General features: G+C 42.1%; 2 protein-coding genes across 29 annotated transcripts in view; both read left to right on the forward strand.

Moving 5' to 3' along the window:
* The window catches only part of LOC135110164 (uncharacterized), a 38,812-nt gene extending 37,325 nt beyond the window's left edge, over window positions 1-1,487 (forward strand). For 14 of the 15 annotated variants that reach the window (XM_064022143.1, XM_064022146.1, XM_064022142.1 and 11 more), the window contains 2 exons: window positions 94-291; window positions 880-1,482. In XM_064022143.1, coding sequence (XP_063878213.1) covers window positions 94-291; window positions 880-1,170 — 489 coding nt within the window. In that variant the 3' untranslated portion in view covers window positions 1,171-1,482. Of the gene's footprint in view, window positions 1-93; window positions 292-879 lie in introns of all 15 variants that reach the window. The other variant, XM_064022152.1, reaches the window with a different exon arrangement.
* A 138-nt stretch (window positions 1,488-1,625) lies between these two features.
* On the forward strand, window positions 1,626-17,373 carry LOC135110163 (uncharacterized). Of its 14 annotated transcripts, XR_010273118.1 has the most exons (12): window positions 1,626-1,717; window positions 1,970-2,227; window positions 6,194-6,432; window positions 7,022-7,151; window positions 8,397-8,792; window positions 11,835-11,948; window positions 12,542-12,648; window positions 13,185-13,314; window positions 15,405-15,538; window positions 15,741-15,918; window positions 16,324-16,433; window positions 17,343-17,373. XR_010273118.1 is itself a non-coding variant. In XM_064022138.1 (7 exons), the coding sequence occupies exons 1-6, from the start codon at window positions 1,691-1,693 to the stop codon at window positions 12,616-12,618; spliced, it is 795 nt and encodes a 264-aa protein (XP_063878208.1). In that variant the 5' UTR covers window positions 1,626-1,690; the 3' UTR covers window positions 12,619-12,648; window positions 13,185-14,346. The 14 variants fall into 14 exon arrangements, 1 of the variants encoding a protein (XP_063878208.1); XR_010273117.1 differs by having other exon boundaries at window positions 8,397-11,948; XR_010273119.1 differs by lacking the exon at window positions 13,185-13,314 and adding an exon at window positions 14,367-14,484 and having other exon boundaries at window positions 8,397-11,948; window positions 15,405-15,462.
* Window positions 17,374-17,621: the final 248 nt, after the last annotated feature.

Genomic DNA, 17,621 nt, shown 5'->3' on the forward strand with positions numbered 1-17,621 from the left:
TAATCTAACCTAACCCAATCAATTATTATTTCAGGAGCTGCATCTCTAACCTAACCTCACCACACTGACCCTCCACTCACATCACATCTTCAGGTGCTGCGTCTGCACCTGCCACACAGTCCATCCTCTGAGGCCGTTGTCCTGCTCATCTTCCCAAAGCCTCAGCGTTATGACACCTATGTGGATGGTGTCTTTGTTCCCCCAGCCAACCTCAACACCTCTGCAGCTGGCTACAAGCTGTTGCCTGAGAACCCCACCCATCCTCAGGCTTTCCTTCCCATGTTGGACAATGTAAGGGATGGCTGTGTGCTGTGTTGTGTTGTGTCGTGTTGTGTTTGGAATGTAAGGGATGGTTGTGTGTTGTGTTGCATTGTGTTTGGAATGTAAGGAATGACTGTGTGTTGTGTTGTGTAGGGAATATAAGGAATGGCTGTGTGTTGTTTTGTGTTGTTTGAGGCACTGGAGCTCTGTACTTTGCCCTGTCAGTTTGGGGCAAAGGACCAACTGCTCTGCCTTGTCTCTTCCTGCTGGTAACAGAACAACCACTCAGCCTTGCCTCTCCCTGTCAGTTTTGTCATGCCTCCCTATCTGTTTAGTTTTGTCATGCCTCTCACTGTCAGTTTTGTTATGCCTTTCTCAATTTTGTCATGTCCCCATGTCAGTTTTGTTGTGCCTCCCTGTCAGTTTTGTCATGCCTCCCTCTCAGTCTTGTCATGTCTCTCCATGTCAGTTTTGTCAGGCCTCCCTGTCAGTCTTGTCATGTCTCTCCCTGTCAGTTTTGTCATAGCTCTCCCTGATAGTTTTAGGCAAGGGAAACACTATTATGCCATGCCTGTCTCTGTCGCCATCTCTCCAGCTCACCCAGACCCTCCCCTGCAGGCAATGGGGACCAACTTCTTCCAGCGCAGTGCTAAGCTGGTCCATGTGGTGCTGTGCGAAGGCCACATCCTTGACATCAAGACCACGCCCATGATCACCCTCACCAGTGGCCTCATGGTGAAGGAAGATGAGTTTTATGAGCAGAACGTGGTGTTGAATCTGGCCAGCCTGTTTGAGGTATCCCCAGACAACATCAGGGTCATCAGTGTTATGCAGGAGCTCTCCAAGAGACAGCAGGGAAGGCTGGAGGTGGGCACAGTGAGGATGCATGTTGGGTCTGGTCTGTGTTGAGTCTGACTGTGGTGGGTGCAGCTGTGTTCAGTGTGGCTGTGTTGAGTCTGGCTTTGTTGGATCTGTGTGTTGTGCGTGGCAGTGTTGGTCTGTGTTATGTGTGACCATGTTGTTTGTGGCTATGTTGGGTGTGGCTGTGTTTGGTGTGGCTGTCTGGGCTGCCTGGTCTCCCTTACTAGTAGGAGCTCAACATGCAAGACTTATTCTCAAATGTTTGGGAGTTTCAACTAATTGGAGATCTAATGGAATTTATCTGAGTTTTCAAGGTAATTTTTATGACACTTGTGATAGGGAATGATTTCACTATGAAAGGGCAGGATCAAACCAGTTTATGCTGTGAGGCTTTGCTGTGGAAGTATGTGGACAGCTGTGGTGTGCCTAAGCTCTTGGGATGTAGCAGGGTGGTCCACAAGACTGTCCCATTACACTAGGAGCCAACGGAGCTAAGAGTGTGAGTGATTCCCTACAAGAAGCTGGTGCAGAGTCTGGAGAAGGCCGTCAATAGATTCCAGGATGGATCATGCAGCAACTGTGCCTCTCTCTCTTGGTAAAGTGAACCTCTGCTCTTTGTTCCTTTGTGATCTTATGTTGTCTCTTCCTCCAATGCTTCCTCTTAAGGCAAACACTACTCTGTCTCTTTACTGCCTTAAGTCATCTCTCACTCCTATAACTCCTTTTGGTAAAATAACACTGTTCTCTGCCCCTTTACTGCCTTGAATCATGTCCTCCTGCACTTTGTCATCAGCTGAACCATTAACAGAGGTAGTGTGTTCCTCCAATACCCACCTCTCTTCCTCAGGTGAGTGACCCCATCGAGCCACCACCCAAGGAAGCCCCTCCAAAGGCCACAGACGAGGAAGGCAGTGTTGTCATTCTGGATGCCAAGCTGTTCTACAAGCAGCAGGAGAAGGAGGCGGCAGAGAAGATCAAGGAAAGCCTGGCAGTGACTGAGTATACCAAGCCATCCAGTGCATTGGTGCTGAGTGGTGTGTCCAGCAGTGTGGTGCAGTACACAGTGTTTGAAATGCAGCTGTCCTTTACTGTGCTGGATACAGAGGTGTGTGTGTAGTTGTAGTATACAGGGACTAAGCTACACACCTCTGGTTCTGTCTCCTCCTTTATTCATCCATCAGTTTATGTACATTTCTTGCCTCTCTCACCTTTGTTTTTCTACTTGTGATAAACAGGGGCTGGGCTACATTCCTTATCCCATCTCTGTATTCATTCAGTCCTTGTGTGTGTGTGTGTGTGTGTGTGTGTGTGTGTGTGTGTGTGTGTTTACCTAGTTGTATTTACCTAGTTGTGAAATACAGGACAAGATCCACACTAGGCTTGTGCCGTCCCGTTTCCATATCGACTTTTATCTAGATTTTCTTTAAATTTATGAATTGTCTTTGCACATACAGTCTCATCCTTAAGTTCATTCCACACTGTTATACTTCTGTGTGGGAAGCTATGTTTCTTGATGTCTCTTCTGCAAACACTCCTATTCAGTCTCCTTCCATGTCCTCTTGTGTCTCTAGTATCTGGTATCAAGAGGTCTTCTCTGTCCGACTTTTCCATTCTTTCCAGTATTCTATATATATAGCTATCAAATCACCTCTTTCCCTCTTTTTTTCTAGTGTAGTCAGGCCCAACCTCTTCAGCCTTTCCTCATAACTATACTCTCTTAAGCTTGCAAGGATTTTAGTTGCAGCTCTGGATTCTTTCTAACTTTCTTGTATCCTTTTTCAGACTTCGACCACACTGATGCTGTGTACTCCAATCTCGGATGTATCATCGTTGTTATCAGTTTTTTATCATATCTTCATCAATATAGGAGAATGCTATCTTGATGTTTTTCAACAGTTTATATGTTTCTCCTATAATTTTTGTTTATGTGCTTCCAAAATGATAAATTATCAGTAATAATTACTCCTAGGTCTTTTTCTTCTGATCTTATAGAGATTTCCTCATTCCCTAAGTAATAGTTGCCAACTGGTCTTTTCACACTTTTTCCAAACCTCATCACACTACATTTTTTAGCATTAAACTCCATGTTCCACCTCATTAACCCTTCATTAATCTTAATTAAGTCCTGATTTAAAGCATTGCAATCCTCTTCATTTGTTACTTTCCTCATAATCTTAGCATCATGAGTGAAAATGTTCATGTAACTTTCTACACCTTCTGTCACATCGTTTACATAAACTGTGAACAAAATAGCCACTCGTTACTGTTCTCCAGTTTGACCTGCTGCCTTTAATTACTGTCCTCATTTCTCTGTTTGTCAAAAAGTCAGTCATCCACTTTAACAGTGATCCACTGAGTCCTCCAGTTTTTTCCAATTTCCATATTAGTCTTCTGTGTGGAACTTTATTGAATGCTTTTCTCAGATCTAAGTATATGCAGTTGGCCCATCCATCTCTCTCTCTGGCACTATATCTAATACTCTTGAGTAGAAACTTATCAAATTTGTAACACAAGATCTTCCTTTTCTGAAACCAAACTGTTTCTCTGTTATCACCTTGTTGTCTTCTAGGTATTTCACCCATCTGTTCTTGATAATCTTTTCACAAATCTTTGCCACCACACTTGTGAGTGATACAGGTCTATAATTTAATGGATCTTCTTTACTTCCAGTCTTGTGGATTGGGGTAATATCTGCCCATTTCCAATCTATGGGTACTCTACCTTTTACCAGGATGGTGCTAATTATATTGTGCAATGCTGAGACTAATTGTGAGCTATGCTCTTTTAAAATCCAACTGGAGACACCATCAGGACCCATTGCTTTCTTTACATCCAGGTCTTCCAACATATTCTTTACTTCATCTACTGATGTTTTAATCTCCTTTAGGTCGGTCTCTTTTTCTAATGCTGTCCTCTCATCTCTGAAATCATTTTCCTTACTAGACACAGAGTGGAAGTATCTGTTAAACACTTCAGCTACCTCTTCTGGGTTATCCACTGTCTCTTCTCCAGCCTCTACTGTGCTTATTTCATCTTTACTCTTTAATTTTCCATTAATGAATTTATAAAATAATTTTGGTTGGTCTTTACATTTCTCCACAACATTCTTTTCAAAATTTTTCTGCTCATCTCTGCGAGTTTTAAGAAATTCGTTCCTCTTCCTTATATAATTGTTCCACAGGTCCAGTCTCCTGTTTTTCTTCCACTTGTTCCATGCTTTTTCTCTCTCCAATCTAGCTGTTGCACATCTGTTGTACCCATTTCTCTACTCCCTCATTATAAATGTCCAGGAAAGCTGTCCACTTTTCCTTTATGTCCTCCTTTTGAATAACCATGTTCCAATTCACTTCACTGAAATACTTCCTAAGTTGTCCAAAGTTAGTCTTGCTGTAGTTTAGCCATTCTCTTCTGTGGTCCTCTTTTCTTATACTGAGGTTATTATCCATAGCTGTGAACTGAATCAGCACATGATCACTTTTTCCTATTGGGTTTATGTATTTAAGGTCTTCTACTATTTCTTGTTTCTTGGTGGAAATTAGATTGAGCCTTGAAGGTGCTTCATTTTATCTAAATCTTGTGTCATCTGTAACCCATTGTGTCTGGAAATTTTCAGTAGCCAGGTCTAGTAGCTTGTTCCCGCCATGATGGCTCACTGCCTTCTGTGGTCCAATTCTCCCAAGATATCTCTTTACAGTTAAAGTCCCCCATCAGGAGTATATCGTCATTTTCCTCAAATAACTCTGCCAAACGTGTCCTTGTGTCCTCAAGCATTTTGTTATATTCGTCCTCTCTCCAAGAGTTGGAATAGGGGGGAACATAAGTCACCACAATGTTACAGTATCTTACAATATTCTGTCTTAAGTTTATTTTCAATACTTCTGCCTCCTCCACCCCATATGTGACAGATTCCACTAATAAATCCTTCCTAATTAGAAGCATCACACCTCCTCCCTGTTTATTTTTTTCTATTTCTCATCCAGAGGTTGTATTTTCCTTCACCAATATTTGATATATCCCTTCACTTGCAAATTTAATTTCAACAATTCCCATGATGTCCGGTTTCTCCTCTTTTAATTTCTTTGATCTCTCCAGTTAGCTCTTTTTCTTCTTGTAATGTCCCCACTAATTTTTCCACACATGTCTTTTCCTTCTTTTCTCTTTCAGTCCACTGAGGTGTATACTCTTCCTTCAGACTGAATACCACGACAGTTTTTTTCTTATCCTCAGTTTCTCTCACCAAGTTTTCTTTGTTTTATAACTTGAACAACTTTTTCTGTTAGCTTTTTGTTGTTTGCCTTTGTTTGTTCCTCCACAATTTTCCTAAAATCTATCTTTTCTTTCTCTTGTTCTTTCTTCCAATTTTCCTGTTTTACATTTAACTCTTCCACTTTGCCTTCATATTCCATTGCTTTCTTTTCATATAACGTTTGTTTTTTATGTAGATCGTCATATGCACCTCTCCACACCCCCTTCTCGGTGATCAAAGTTCAACCATCTTCTCCATCTTGTCAAATCTATCCTTCATTTCCTTCATTTCAGTTTCCAGTGTGATAATTCTCCTTCTCATCATTGCTTTCCCGACCCTTCAGTCCTCTTCCCCAAATCCCGAGGTCTCTCCGTCTAGCCTTCGAGACGGTCCCCATTGGCATAAACAACATAGTGGGGACCGAAGTAGACCCCTCTTCACCGCTCATTATAACAATTTAACTGCTTTGGAGATGGAACAGCAACGAGTAGAACCAGTGTGAACTCTCATACTCTGTATTTCCACTAGGGCAACTCTCAGTGACGTAGATGGCTGGATTTTTAGTGTGTGTGTGTGTGTGTGTGTGTTTAGTAAACTTTCAGGCCTTTTTGGTTCCCATGAAAGGACTCAAAGATACATCAATAATTATTCTCTCTCTCTCTCTCTCTCTCTCTCTCTCTCTCTCTCTCTCTCTCTCTCTCTCTCTCTCTCTCTCTCTCTCTCTCTCTCTCTCTCTCTCTCTCTCTCTCTCTCTCTCTCTCTCTCTCTCTCTCTCTCTCTCTCTCTCTCTCTCTCTTGCTTCTCTTCTCTTCTCTTCTCTTGCAGGGTGCACCCACCAATGACCTGGGCCACAAGAGTGATCCCTGGCAGGTCACGGCAAGTCTCTTGGGAGGTCCACCAGGTGCCATCCTCATGGGCACCACAACAGTTCCCAACAGGAATGGCACTGCCATCTTCACCAACCTGTCTGTCAGCAAGCCCGGGGAAGGCTACAACCTCACTTTCACCATCACCTACCCCAGCTATGCTCCAGCCCTCACCACCACCCTGGAGGAGACCTTCAGGTAGGTGCAGGTCTTTATTTATGTAAGATGGGGACTGGTCAAGGGCAACAAAAAGTTTAAAAAAGCCCAATGAGAGTGCCAGTCCCTAAAGAGAGGTCAAAAAGAACCATCCAAAGCTGGAGCACAAGTGTCTGGTGTAAGAACAGAAGAATAAGAAAATAAGTGAAGCTGTAAGAAGCCATCAGGCCTACACATGGCAGTCCCTGTACAAAGCATGCTTACCTATTTCCACCTATCAACCTCATTCATAAATTTGTGTAATCTTCTTTTAAAGGTCACTAAATAATCAGCTTCATTACTGAGTCCATTCCATTCATCCTCCACTCTATTTAAAAACCAATTCCTTCCTATCTCCTTTAAATTCAACTTAATCAGGGTACATTAATGGTGTCTCTAGGGATTAGACCTTGACAGGATACTGAGGGAAATGCAAGTCTGACATACCAAAAAGGAGAGAAAAGGATCTCAGTATTTACCAAGATACAATTACTATTGGAGTCACATAAGTGATCTAATAGTTGGTCTTCTTTTGGTCTCCCCTCAGTGCATAAGTGATGTAATAGTTGGTCTTCTTTTGGCCTCCCCTCAGCTTGACACAGATGAGTGCAGCAATGGTCCTGCAGCAGCCCAGCATAGTGCAGGCCGGACAACCCACCACCATCACTGTTCACTTTGTTGACAAGGACTCTGGCTTGGTTTTTAATGGCCTGCCTTTCAAGGTGAGGAGACAGACAGGCATGATTGACTTAAATGTTGCATATAAAGAGTAATAAAATAATATAATCTTTGTTAACATGATGTGAGGAAGTGAGGAGACAGACAGGAATGATTTTTTTTTTCTTTTTTTTTATAGAGTAATAAAACAATATAATTTCTGTTATTGTTCAGTTTGTTGACAAAGATTCTGGATTGTAGTTTGATGGCAAGGCATTGAAGGTGAGGAGATGACAAAATCAAGTTAAATTTTTTGGGATAGCGTAATAAAACAATATTAATTCTGTTATCAAGAGGCATTCAGTTTGTTGACAAGGACTCTGGCCCAGTGCTTGGATGGCAAGACTTTAATGGTGTGGTAGACAGGAATAATCTAGTCAAGTTTATTTTTTGCATACATGCATGAAGTAATAAAGCAATATTATTTCTATTATCATGATACATTCATTCAGCTTGTTTACAAAAATTCTGGCTTAATGTTTGATGGTGAGGCTTTCAAGGTGAGGAGATGGACAGAAATTACTAAGTTAATTAAGGGACTGTAATGAACTTTTTTGAATGGAAATGTGTGCAAAAAGCAACATTGGTCTGTGCACACTGAAAAATCATCCAGCACTTTGGCAACAATCTGCCAAAGTTTGAGCTGTGTGTCTGAGACATAGCTTGTTTACACTCAGGCTTTAGATTACACCTTGTGGTACTCCTTATGTTTTGCTGTTTTTCATATACTGTATCAGTTTTTTTGTGTGTGCATGATTTTTGGAGACTTTTTCAGATGTGTGGCATGTTATCCCTAAGTGGTGGGAGGGGAGGGAGTGGGACAGTAATTACTGGATAATGAGTCAGTACTCAGTTGGCCTAAGGTGAGGCCAGGGCATGTATGTACTGCCACGCTGGTGCCAGACCATCCACATGACTCATAAAATTTATGAGAGGAATTGTGTTACTATCTTCTGTGAAGACCATAACCATAGCAGAGTCTTGTAAGTACAGTCACTAGGGTGTTGTAGGGAGGTCCACAACACTGTTCCTTCCCACCAGAGACCAGTGGGCCTAAGAGTGTGAGTGATGTGTGTGTGAGTGAGTGTTGCTTTGTCTGGGATTGGTGGCCTGGTGTATAGATAAGTAGATAGATGAAGGGAGTAAAATTATACCCTCTCTGTTATCCTTCCATAAGAAAGCACAGAAGTTGAGAGGAATTGCATCTGTACTGTATTTTCTTTCCTGAGCCTCTTCTCTCTCCTCCTCAGGCCAGACATTTGTGGGTAAACTGCTGGCAAAGACTGCTGAGGGACACTTTGAGGTTATCCAGAGGTATGCCAAGTAAGAAACAGAAGAGAATGTTACAAGGAGGAGGCAGCAGGCACCTGCCAAAATGATAATTACTCCCAGTGAGGTCTAAAGCACTGGATGATGGGGTGCTGTGAACTTATCATTAAATGCAGCTGTGACCTCAATGAATGTTTCCCTTTGTGTCTCACAAGAAAAGGGGACAGTCACAGCCTGCTCTCTAAAGACAACTCTCTTCCTTCACACAAAACTACAAGCATCTAATTACACACACACCCTTCACTCAATTATCATGGAGACTCCTACACCAGCCTCATAGAGTCACCATCGGGGGAGGGGACAACAAATGTCCCCAGGTCAGACTGCTCTTCTGGTATCGACCCTAAGTGTCTTGACACCGCTCAACTTTTTCTTCATTAACTCCTGCAACATTTGCAGTCTTGGATCCAATTTTCAGTCTGTAAAAACACCATCTCTCCTCTACTAAACCTAATTTTCTTTTCCTCACTGAAACACAGGTGTCTAAGGCAACTGACATTAGCCCCATTTTTGTTCTCTCCTACTTTCTCTATCCTCATTTTCAATCCAAAGCTGGATGTTGCATTTATGTGCACAACAATTTAACCTGCTCTCTTGCCCATGCTCTTGAATCTTCTGAGTTTTCCACCATCTGGCTACGATTACAGTCACTCTCAAACTAAATGTATCTGTGCTGTATACCTCTCACCTAACTCCTCTGACTTTAAAAAATTCTTTGACTTATTAACTTCCAAAGTGGAGCACATTCTGACCCTCTTCCCTTTTGCAGAGATCTCCATTCTTGGAGACTTCAATGTTCACCACCAGCTTTGGCTTTCCTCTCCCTTCACTGACCATCCTGGTGAACCAGCCTTCAACTTTGCTATCCTCCACAACCTAGAGCAATCGGTGCAACACCCTACTTGTATTCCTGACCATCTTGGAGATATGCCCAACATTATTAACCTTTTCATAACCTCTAATCCTTCTGCTTATGCTGTCACCCTCTCTTCTCTGTTGGGCTCATCCAGTCACAATCTCATATCTTTATCTTGTCCTATCACTCCAATCCTTCCTCAGCATCCCCATAAGCAGAAGTGCCTCTAGGATTTGGCTCTGCTAGCTGCAGGGACCCAAGGAGGTATTTTGCTGATTTTCCTTGGAATGACTAGTGCTTCCATGTCAGAGACCTGTCTGTGTGCAGAGTACATAACAGAGGTAGTAGAGTCTGACATGGAGGTGTACATTCCTCACTCTTTACCTTCCAAATCTTGGTTTAACACAGCTTGTTCTCATGCTATACATGATAGAGAGGTGGCCTACAAAAGGTACTTAAGCCTTCCATCACCAGAATATCATGGGCTTTATATTTTTGCCCGGAACCATGCCAAGTCTGTTCTCCATCTAGCCAAAAACTCCTTCATTAACGGAAAGTGTCAAAATCTTTCAAGATCTAACTCCCCTTGTAACTTCTGGCACCAAGCCAAAAACATCTCCAATAACTTTGCTTCTCCTTCTTTTCCTCCTTTATATCAACCGGATGGTACCACTGCTATCACATCTATCTCTAAACCTGAACTCTTTGCTCAAACCTTTGCTAAAAACTCTACCTTGGACAATTCAGGGCTTGTTCCTCCCTCGCCTCCACCCTCTGACTACTTCATGCTACCTATTAAAATTCTTCACAGTAATGTTTTCATGCCCTCCCTGGCCTACACCCTCGGAAGGCTTATGGACCTGATGGGGTGCCTCATATTGTTCTCCGAAACTGTGCCTCTATGCTTGCACCTTGCCTAATCAAACTCTTTCAACTCTGTCAGCATCTACCATTCCTTCTTGCTGGGAGTTTGCCTACTTTCAGCCTGTTCCTAAAAAGGGTGACTTCAAATCCCTCAAACTGCCATCCTATTGTTTTAATTTCCTGCCTATCTAAAGTTTTTTAATCAATCATCAACAAGAAGATTCTTAAACATCTTTCACTTCACAACCTTCTATCTGATCACCAGTATGGGTTCCATCAAGGCCACTCTACTGGTGATCTTTTGGCTTTCCTTACTGAGTCTTAGTCATCCTCTTATAAAGATTTTGGTGAGACTTTTGCTGTTGCTTTGGACATATTAAAAGTTTTTGATAGAGTTTGGCACAAAGCTTTGATTTCCAAACTACTCTCCTGCGCCTTCTATCCTTTTCTCTGTAACTTCATCTTAAGTTTCCATTCTGACCGTTCTATTGCTGCTGTGGTAGATGATCACTATTCTTCCTTTAAATCTATTAACTGTGGTGTTCCTCAGGGTTCTGTCCTATCACCCACTCTCTTCTTATTATTCTCCAGTGACCTAAACCAAACTTCTTGTCTTATCCACTCCTACACTGATGATACCACCCTGCACTTTTCTACGTCTTTTGTAGAAGTCCAATCCTTCAGGAAGTAAAGAGTTCATGCAGGGAAGCCACAGAAGACCTGACTTCTGATCTCTCTAAAATTTCTGATTGGGGCAGAGCAAACTTAGTATTATTCATTGCCTCAAAAACTCAATTCCTCCACCTATCAACTTGACACAACCTTCCAGATAACTATCCCATCTTCAGTGACACTTAACTGTCCCCCTTTCTACACTGAACATCCTTGGTCTGTCCTTTTCTTATAATCTAAACTGGAAATTTCACATCACATCCCTAGCTAAAACAGCTCTTATGAAATTAGATGTTCTGAGACATCTTCACCAGTTTTTCTCACCCCCCCCCAACTGCTAACTCTGTACAGGGGCCTTATCTGTCCATGTATGCTTTACATGTCTGGGGGGGTTCCACTTGTACTGCTCATCTAGACATTATGGAATCAAAAGCTTTTTGTCTCATCAGCTCCTCTCCTCTAACTGACTGTCTTCAGCCGGTTTCTCATCACTGCAATGTTGCATCTCTTGCTATCATCTACCGCTGTTTTCATGCTAACTGCTCTTCTAATCTTGCTAACTGCATGTCTCCCCTCCTCTGACGGCCTCGCTGCACAAGACTTTCTTCTTTCTTTCACCCCCTATTATGTTCACCTCTCTAATGCAAGAGTTAACCAGTATTCTCAATCATTCATTCCTTTCTCTGGTAAACTCTGGAACTCCCTGCCTGCTTCTGTCTTTCCACCTTCCTATGACTTGAATTCCTTCAAGAAGGAGGTTTCAAGACACTTATCCTTCAATTTTTGACTGCTGCTTTGGACCCTTTTATGGGACTGGCATCTCAGTGGGTCTTTTTATTTTTTGATGGGGGGAGGGGGAGGGTTGTTGCCCTTGGCCAGTGTCCCTCCTACTTGAAAAAATAAATAAATAAAAATATCACCACCCATATCTTCCCAACACAAATACTGACAACAGACCCTGTGTCAGGCTGTATGTACCAGATGAGGCCGTGTCAATGCTCACCTTTGAGAACGTCATATTTGAGGCGCCTGACGTGAGACAGCAACTCATAGCCAAGGTTGCTGTCGTCTCCGCTAGCTGGTACGTGGAGTCCTCTCGAGTATTGGTGTCAGTCTGGTAAACTCTGGAGCTCCCTGCCTGTGTCTGTACTTCCTTATACAAGACACTTCTTAAATTTAGGGTAATTCTTTTGGCTCTGTCTTCTAGAGACTGGTACCTCAGTGGACCCTTTTATTTTTATTTATTTATTTATTTATTTTATTTCATTTTATTTTATTTCATTTCATTTATTTTTTTTATTTTTCCTCTCTCTCTCTCTCTCTCTCTCTCTCTCTCTCTCTCTCTCTCTCTCTCTCTCTCTCTCTCTCTCTCTCTCTCTCTCTCTCTCTCTCTCCTTTTTGTTGGCCTTAGCCAGAGTTCCTCTTACATAAAGGAAAATCTTGTATACTGATGTACATACTTATGGAAGTTAGGATAAAATATATTGCATGTTGATGTACTGTTTAAAACCCCAATACCTCACACTACAGACTATTAAAGATACAGAATCCTTGCTGAACCATCACTGGAACCATGAAAACACCCCTGAAAACACCATAACAACTGAAAGTATTGGAGGTAAGAGAGAGAGCAAAACATTTGGGAGTGCAGTTTATTATCTGTCTCCCATACAGGACTGGTGGTGTATCCCTCACATCTGGTCATCAAGGAGTACCCCATGGTCAAGTCCTTGCACACTGATCTGTTCTGATGGAAGCAGTTGGAGGGTGTGGAGGATGTGGTGAGAATGACTGTCCTTATCACCCATCTGTTATATCCTTCAGTATCTTCTTTTCTTCACCTGCACTGTGTTTTTTCCTCTTGCATCCTTCAGTAATATTGTTTTCTTCATGCCTCCTGTGTTCTTTTTGCTTCTGTTCTATCCTTCATTATACTTTTCTGTTATATCCTTCAGTGATATCCTTTTTCTCCTGCAGTGTATTCTTTTTCCCTCTTATCATATCATGTATCCTTCAATGATATCTTTTCTTCATCTTTGCTGTATTCTTTTTCCTCTACCTTATCCTTCATTATCCATTTCTTCATTCATCCTGTATTCCTCTTTCTTCTTTCTTTAATGCACACTTTCCTCCACACACACAATTTAAACCTTTCTATCATGCATAGTTACCCTCACCCCCTCCTTGCCCCACACACACACACACACACACACACACACACACACACACACACACACACACACACACACACACACACACACACACACACACACACACACACACACACCTCTAATGATGCTATGGTGATGTGACACAGTTGGAGGATGGAGTGCTGAGTATGTTGCTGCAGTCAGTAGACATGCTGGCTGCTGGCTGACGGAGTGTACTGTGGCCCCGTTGATTTCACTCTCAGCAATGACTCCAAGAAGACCATAGCAGAGTACCAGGTGTGTATTGTGAAGAGGTGAATTGAATGGCTGTATTTTTCATTCTTTCTTCTGTGGTAAAAGAATGTCAAAAAGCAAGCTCGTTCATCGCTTTCTTGTCTTCCTGTAGTCATTTTCATTGCTTTTATATTCTTTCCACTAATTCTCTCTTCCTCTACTTCCTACAGTCACTTTCATTTAAGTTTTCTATTCATTTCACTAATTCTTTTCACTCTCTATTTCTTATAGCCATTTTCACTACTCTTTCTTATTCTCCTCTCTCCCTCCATGTCTCACAGCCATTTTCATCGTCCTTTTCTAGTTCACTAATTCTTCTCACTTCCTCTGCTTCAAGATAACTGGACCACAGGAGCATGTTGCCACAGCTCTAGGGAAACTGTGCACATCCCTCAGCAGTAACATAGCTATCCCAGTAGTGACAAGATACTTAGACACTCATTACAATGCAAGGAAAGTTTACGTCGAGGACCAGATCTTGCGCTGCTCTTGGAGAAACATTGTGCATCTCTTGAACAAGAGTGAGACTGGGGACCCTCTTCTAGATAATCGGAATGGTTCTGAAGTTAGCCTTGTGTCTTCTGTCCCTAAGGATCCTCCAGTCCTTGCATCTCCCCTTGGCACCATATCTTGTGCTGCTCTCAGAAAAACGTGCTTCTCTGGAATGAAACTGAGAGTGAGGATGGTGTTTCAGGTGCTGGGAATAGTACTGAACTTAGTCTCATTTCTGGTGTCCCTGTGCATCTCCCAGTCCTTATATTAATGTGATGTCTTGCTAACTCTCATGCTGTCTCACTCAGTTTGGTACAATTGTTTACTGCAAGTTTAGAGTTTAGTTTTCAATGTAAGGTCACTGATAGTAAAAGGAGTGGTTGAATGCTTCTCTTTCTCATCTTGTCTTCCTTTTCCTTGTCCTCTTCCTCATTTACTTGCATTTCTCTCATTCTCTACCTCCTGGTCTTTTCCTTCATCCTTCTCTCTCTCTCTCTCTCTCTCTCTCTCTCTCTCTCTCTCTCTCTCTCTCTCTCTCTCTCTCTCTCTCTCTCTCTCTGCAGGATGGCCAAGGAAATCCATCTCAAATACCCAGAGATCCTCCATGCCGCTCACCCCTTCTTCCTCTCCCTCAAGTTTGTGGGTGCTGGTGGCTCTCTCCTGGATGGAGCAGTTTTCGTGGTGAGACACACAAGAAACCTTAACTCTCGTGCCTTGGGTCTTATGGGAACTGTTTTCAAAGAGAAAGAGTCTGGTTTGTGGTAAGACACACTGGGAACCTTAATTTTATCCCCATATTGTGAAATGCCTGAGGTGTTATGAGAACTGTTTTCAAAGAGGAGTCTGGTTTGTGGTAGGAAGTGCGGGGAACCCTTAACTTTTATCCCCATATTGTGAAATGCCTGAGGTGTTAATGGAACTGTTTTAAAAGAGGAGTCTGGTTTTTATGATTGGTTGATTGATGATGCAGAATATTATTAACTATTTCCTGAATCATGAAAAAAATGTCCTTGAAAATCCCATCAGCTTTCATAAGGACTGTTTTCATGATAATGAGTCAGGTTCTCATAGGTGTTTCTTTCTTCTGGTGATGCAGAATACATGTTAAACTATCACCAGAATCATGAAGTACCCTTGAAAATTACAGTAAATATTTCTAAAGGTCACTGAGATGGTTAGTCCAGTGACTGTGTGTTTTGTTGTTTTCTTGTGTATATTTTCTCTCATTCCACGTAGTTCTCTTGTTTCTTCTCAGGATCAAAAGATATTGATTGAGATACTGGGGAGGGATGTGAGTGCATGCCCAAGGCGAGGCAAGAGAGAGAGAGAGAGAGAGAGAGAGAGAGAGAGAGAGAGAGAGAGAGAGAGAGAGAGAGAGAGAAAGTGTGTGTGCATGTTTTATGCACAGACAGAAAACATGTAATTTTTGTATCATTCCAACATTTTCCTCTTATCAATTTTCCTGTTGCCCTTCCAGATATTCAGCTTTTCTTTGTTCCTTCAGTGAAAAATCTTCCTTTCCTTAACTCTGTTGTATCCCCTCAATATCCAGCCTTTGTTTGTCCCTGCAATAATGGATCTTTTCTGTGTATTTCCTCCAGGATCTATTTACCTGAGAACAACTTGTCAACAATTCCTGTGGATGTCGTCATCAGCGAGGTCAGTGTTAGATACCAACTTGCTGCTCAGGTGTCTGTTGTACCTGCTGGTTGGCATCTCCACTTTGTCTCTCCTGGTAAGCAAGTATGTATGTGTGTGTATCTATTGATTTATTTCTGTGTGTATTGTGTCTGTCTATCTGTGTGAATGTGGAGAGTTTGGGGTGAATCTTGCTTGATACCTGATGTGGATGGATTGCTGTGTGCCTCTCAGTGCAGCAGCCTGTCAGTCCAGACGACATTTGACAGCTGTTTCTCACTCCACATATTTACACAAAGGTGCTGACAGATTAGCAGCAGGAGTGGGAACTGCAGTGGCTGTAACTCATATGACTTCACTGGTACCAATCCAGACCCCAGGCTTGTGTCACCCTGACCTTACCTCTACCTATACATCTACCACTGCACTACATTTGGAATCTGGTTGAGTACATGTACTCAGACCCAAGCCTGATGTGTAAGTGTGTGTGTGTGTGTGTTTGTCTATCTCTGTTGAAATCAAGTCATTGTTGTGTCTTGGAGGGAATAAGTGTGTGTATGTGACTATCTATCTATTTATCTATCTATTTGTGTTTAAATAAAGTTGTTGGTAGCATCTGAGGGAATGAGAGGAGTGTGAGCTCAGTATGATGTGCAAGGAGTTTATGGATGTTTTAACATTTTGTAATATAAGTATTTATTAGTGTGCATATCTTTTTTTGCACGCAAGATTTTAATACCTTACTTTATCATTTTGTCTGCATCTAACATACAGTCTCTCTCTCTCTCTCTCTCTCTCTCTCTCTCTCTCTCTCTCTCTCTCTCTCTCTCTCTCTCTCTCTCTCTCTCTCTCTCTCTCTCTCTTCACCAATTCTCCTTACAGGCTTGGTGGTGTATCCTGAAAATTTGGAGATCCAAGAGAACTCTGTCACCAAGAACGTGCAAATGAATGTCATTAAGTGGCTGATGGCAGCTCCTCAAGTGAACCCAGAGGTGAGGGAGGCTGTCACTGGGTCTTGGAGGGAGCAGGGAAGCAGGGGTTAGAGTGAAGATGTTTAGAAAAGAGGGATGCAGCACTGTGGTTGTGAAGAGTAGCCATCATTTTCATTTTAAGGGTGTTTTTAAGTTATTTGGCTTGTAGTGCCACTGAGACTATCCCTTTCCACTGGGGACTCAAAATAAGAATAAAGACAGACTTCGTATTCTGAGTGTTAATGAAAGTAAGAATAATAATCAGAAATAGCAACCATTATCACTATCCTGTTTCTTCATGTCAAGCTTGATAAAGTTAGATTTAAAAAGAAATAGGAAGGAACTGGTTTTCAGATGGAGTGATAGATGAATGAAATAGACTCGGTAGTTAGGTTAGTGCTGAGTCATTAGGGAGCTTTAAAAGATTAGACAAATTTATGCATGAGGATGATAGTGAAAATAGGTAAGCACATTTCATGCAGGGATTGCCATGTGTAAACCAGATGGCTTCTTGCAGTTTCTCTTGTGTTCTTACAATTATTATGCCACTGATATGATGCCACAACACAATGGTAATGATGGTGATGGTGTGTTCCCAAGTGATGCAGGTGATAATGGGGCTTGACATGAGTGTCAAGGGCATGTAGTGTCCTGTCACCTTTGCTCCTGTGACCTCTGGCTCTTCTAAAAAGGGAGTTGCATCCTTCACGGTATTTTTATGTCTGATGGTGTGTAGTGGTAAGGATTATCCAAGATTGGAGAAGTGTCTTGGGACCTTCCTCATGAAAAAATTTGTCATAGGGAAAAGAAAATACAGAAGCAGGCAGGGAGTTCCAGAGTTTACTGGTGAAAAGGATGAAAAATTAATAATGGTGAACTCTTGTATTGGAGAGGTGGACCACCACCATCACCACTACTTATTCTCCACAGATCACTGGGCTAAAGTACAGCAAGATGAGTGCCTTGGAGAAGCTGTGCCTTGAGTTGAAGGCTGCAGTCACCATCAGAAAAGAGCAAAGCTGCAACAAGTCATCCAAGTACTTTGTCAAGAAGGTTTATGTTGAAGGCAACCTCCTGCACTGCTCTCAGGAGAACAGTGGGACTCATGACTGCCTCCAAGACCCACAGAGGATTGGAAGGCATAAATTCAATCTTGGATAACTATTGACATTTAAAACTGGTGACTCCACTTGTCAGATTGTAGGTGGG

Source organism: Scylla paramamosain, chromosome 20, assembly GCF_035594125.1.
Source record: "Scylla paramamosain isolate STU-SP2022 chromosome 20, ASM3559412v1, whole genome shotgun sequence".
Lineage (NCBI taxonomy): Eukaryota > Metazoa > Arthropoda > Malacostraca > Decapoda > Portunidae > Scylla > Scylla paramamosain.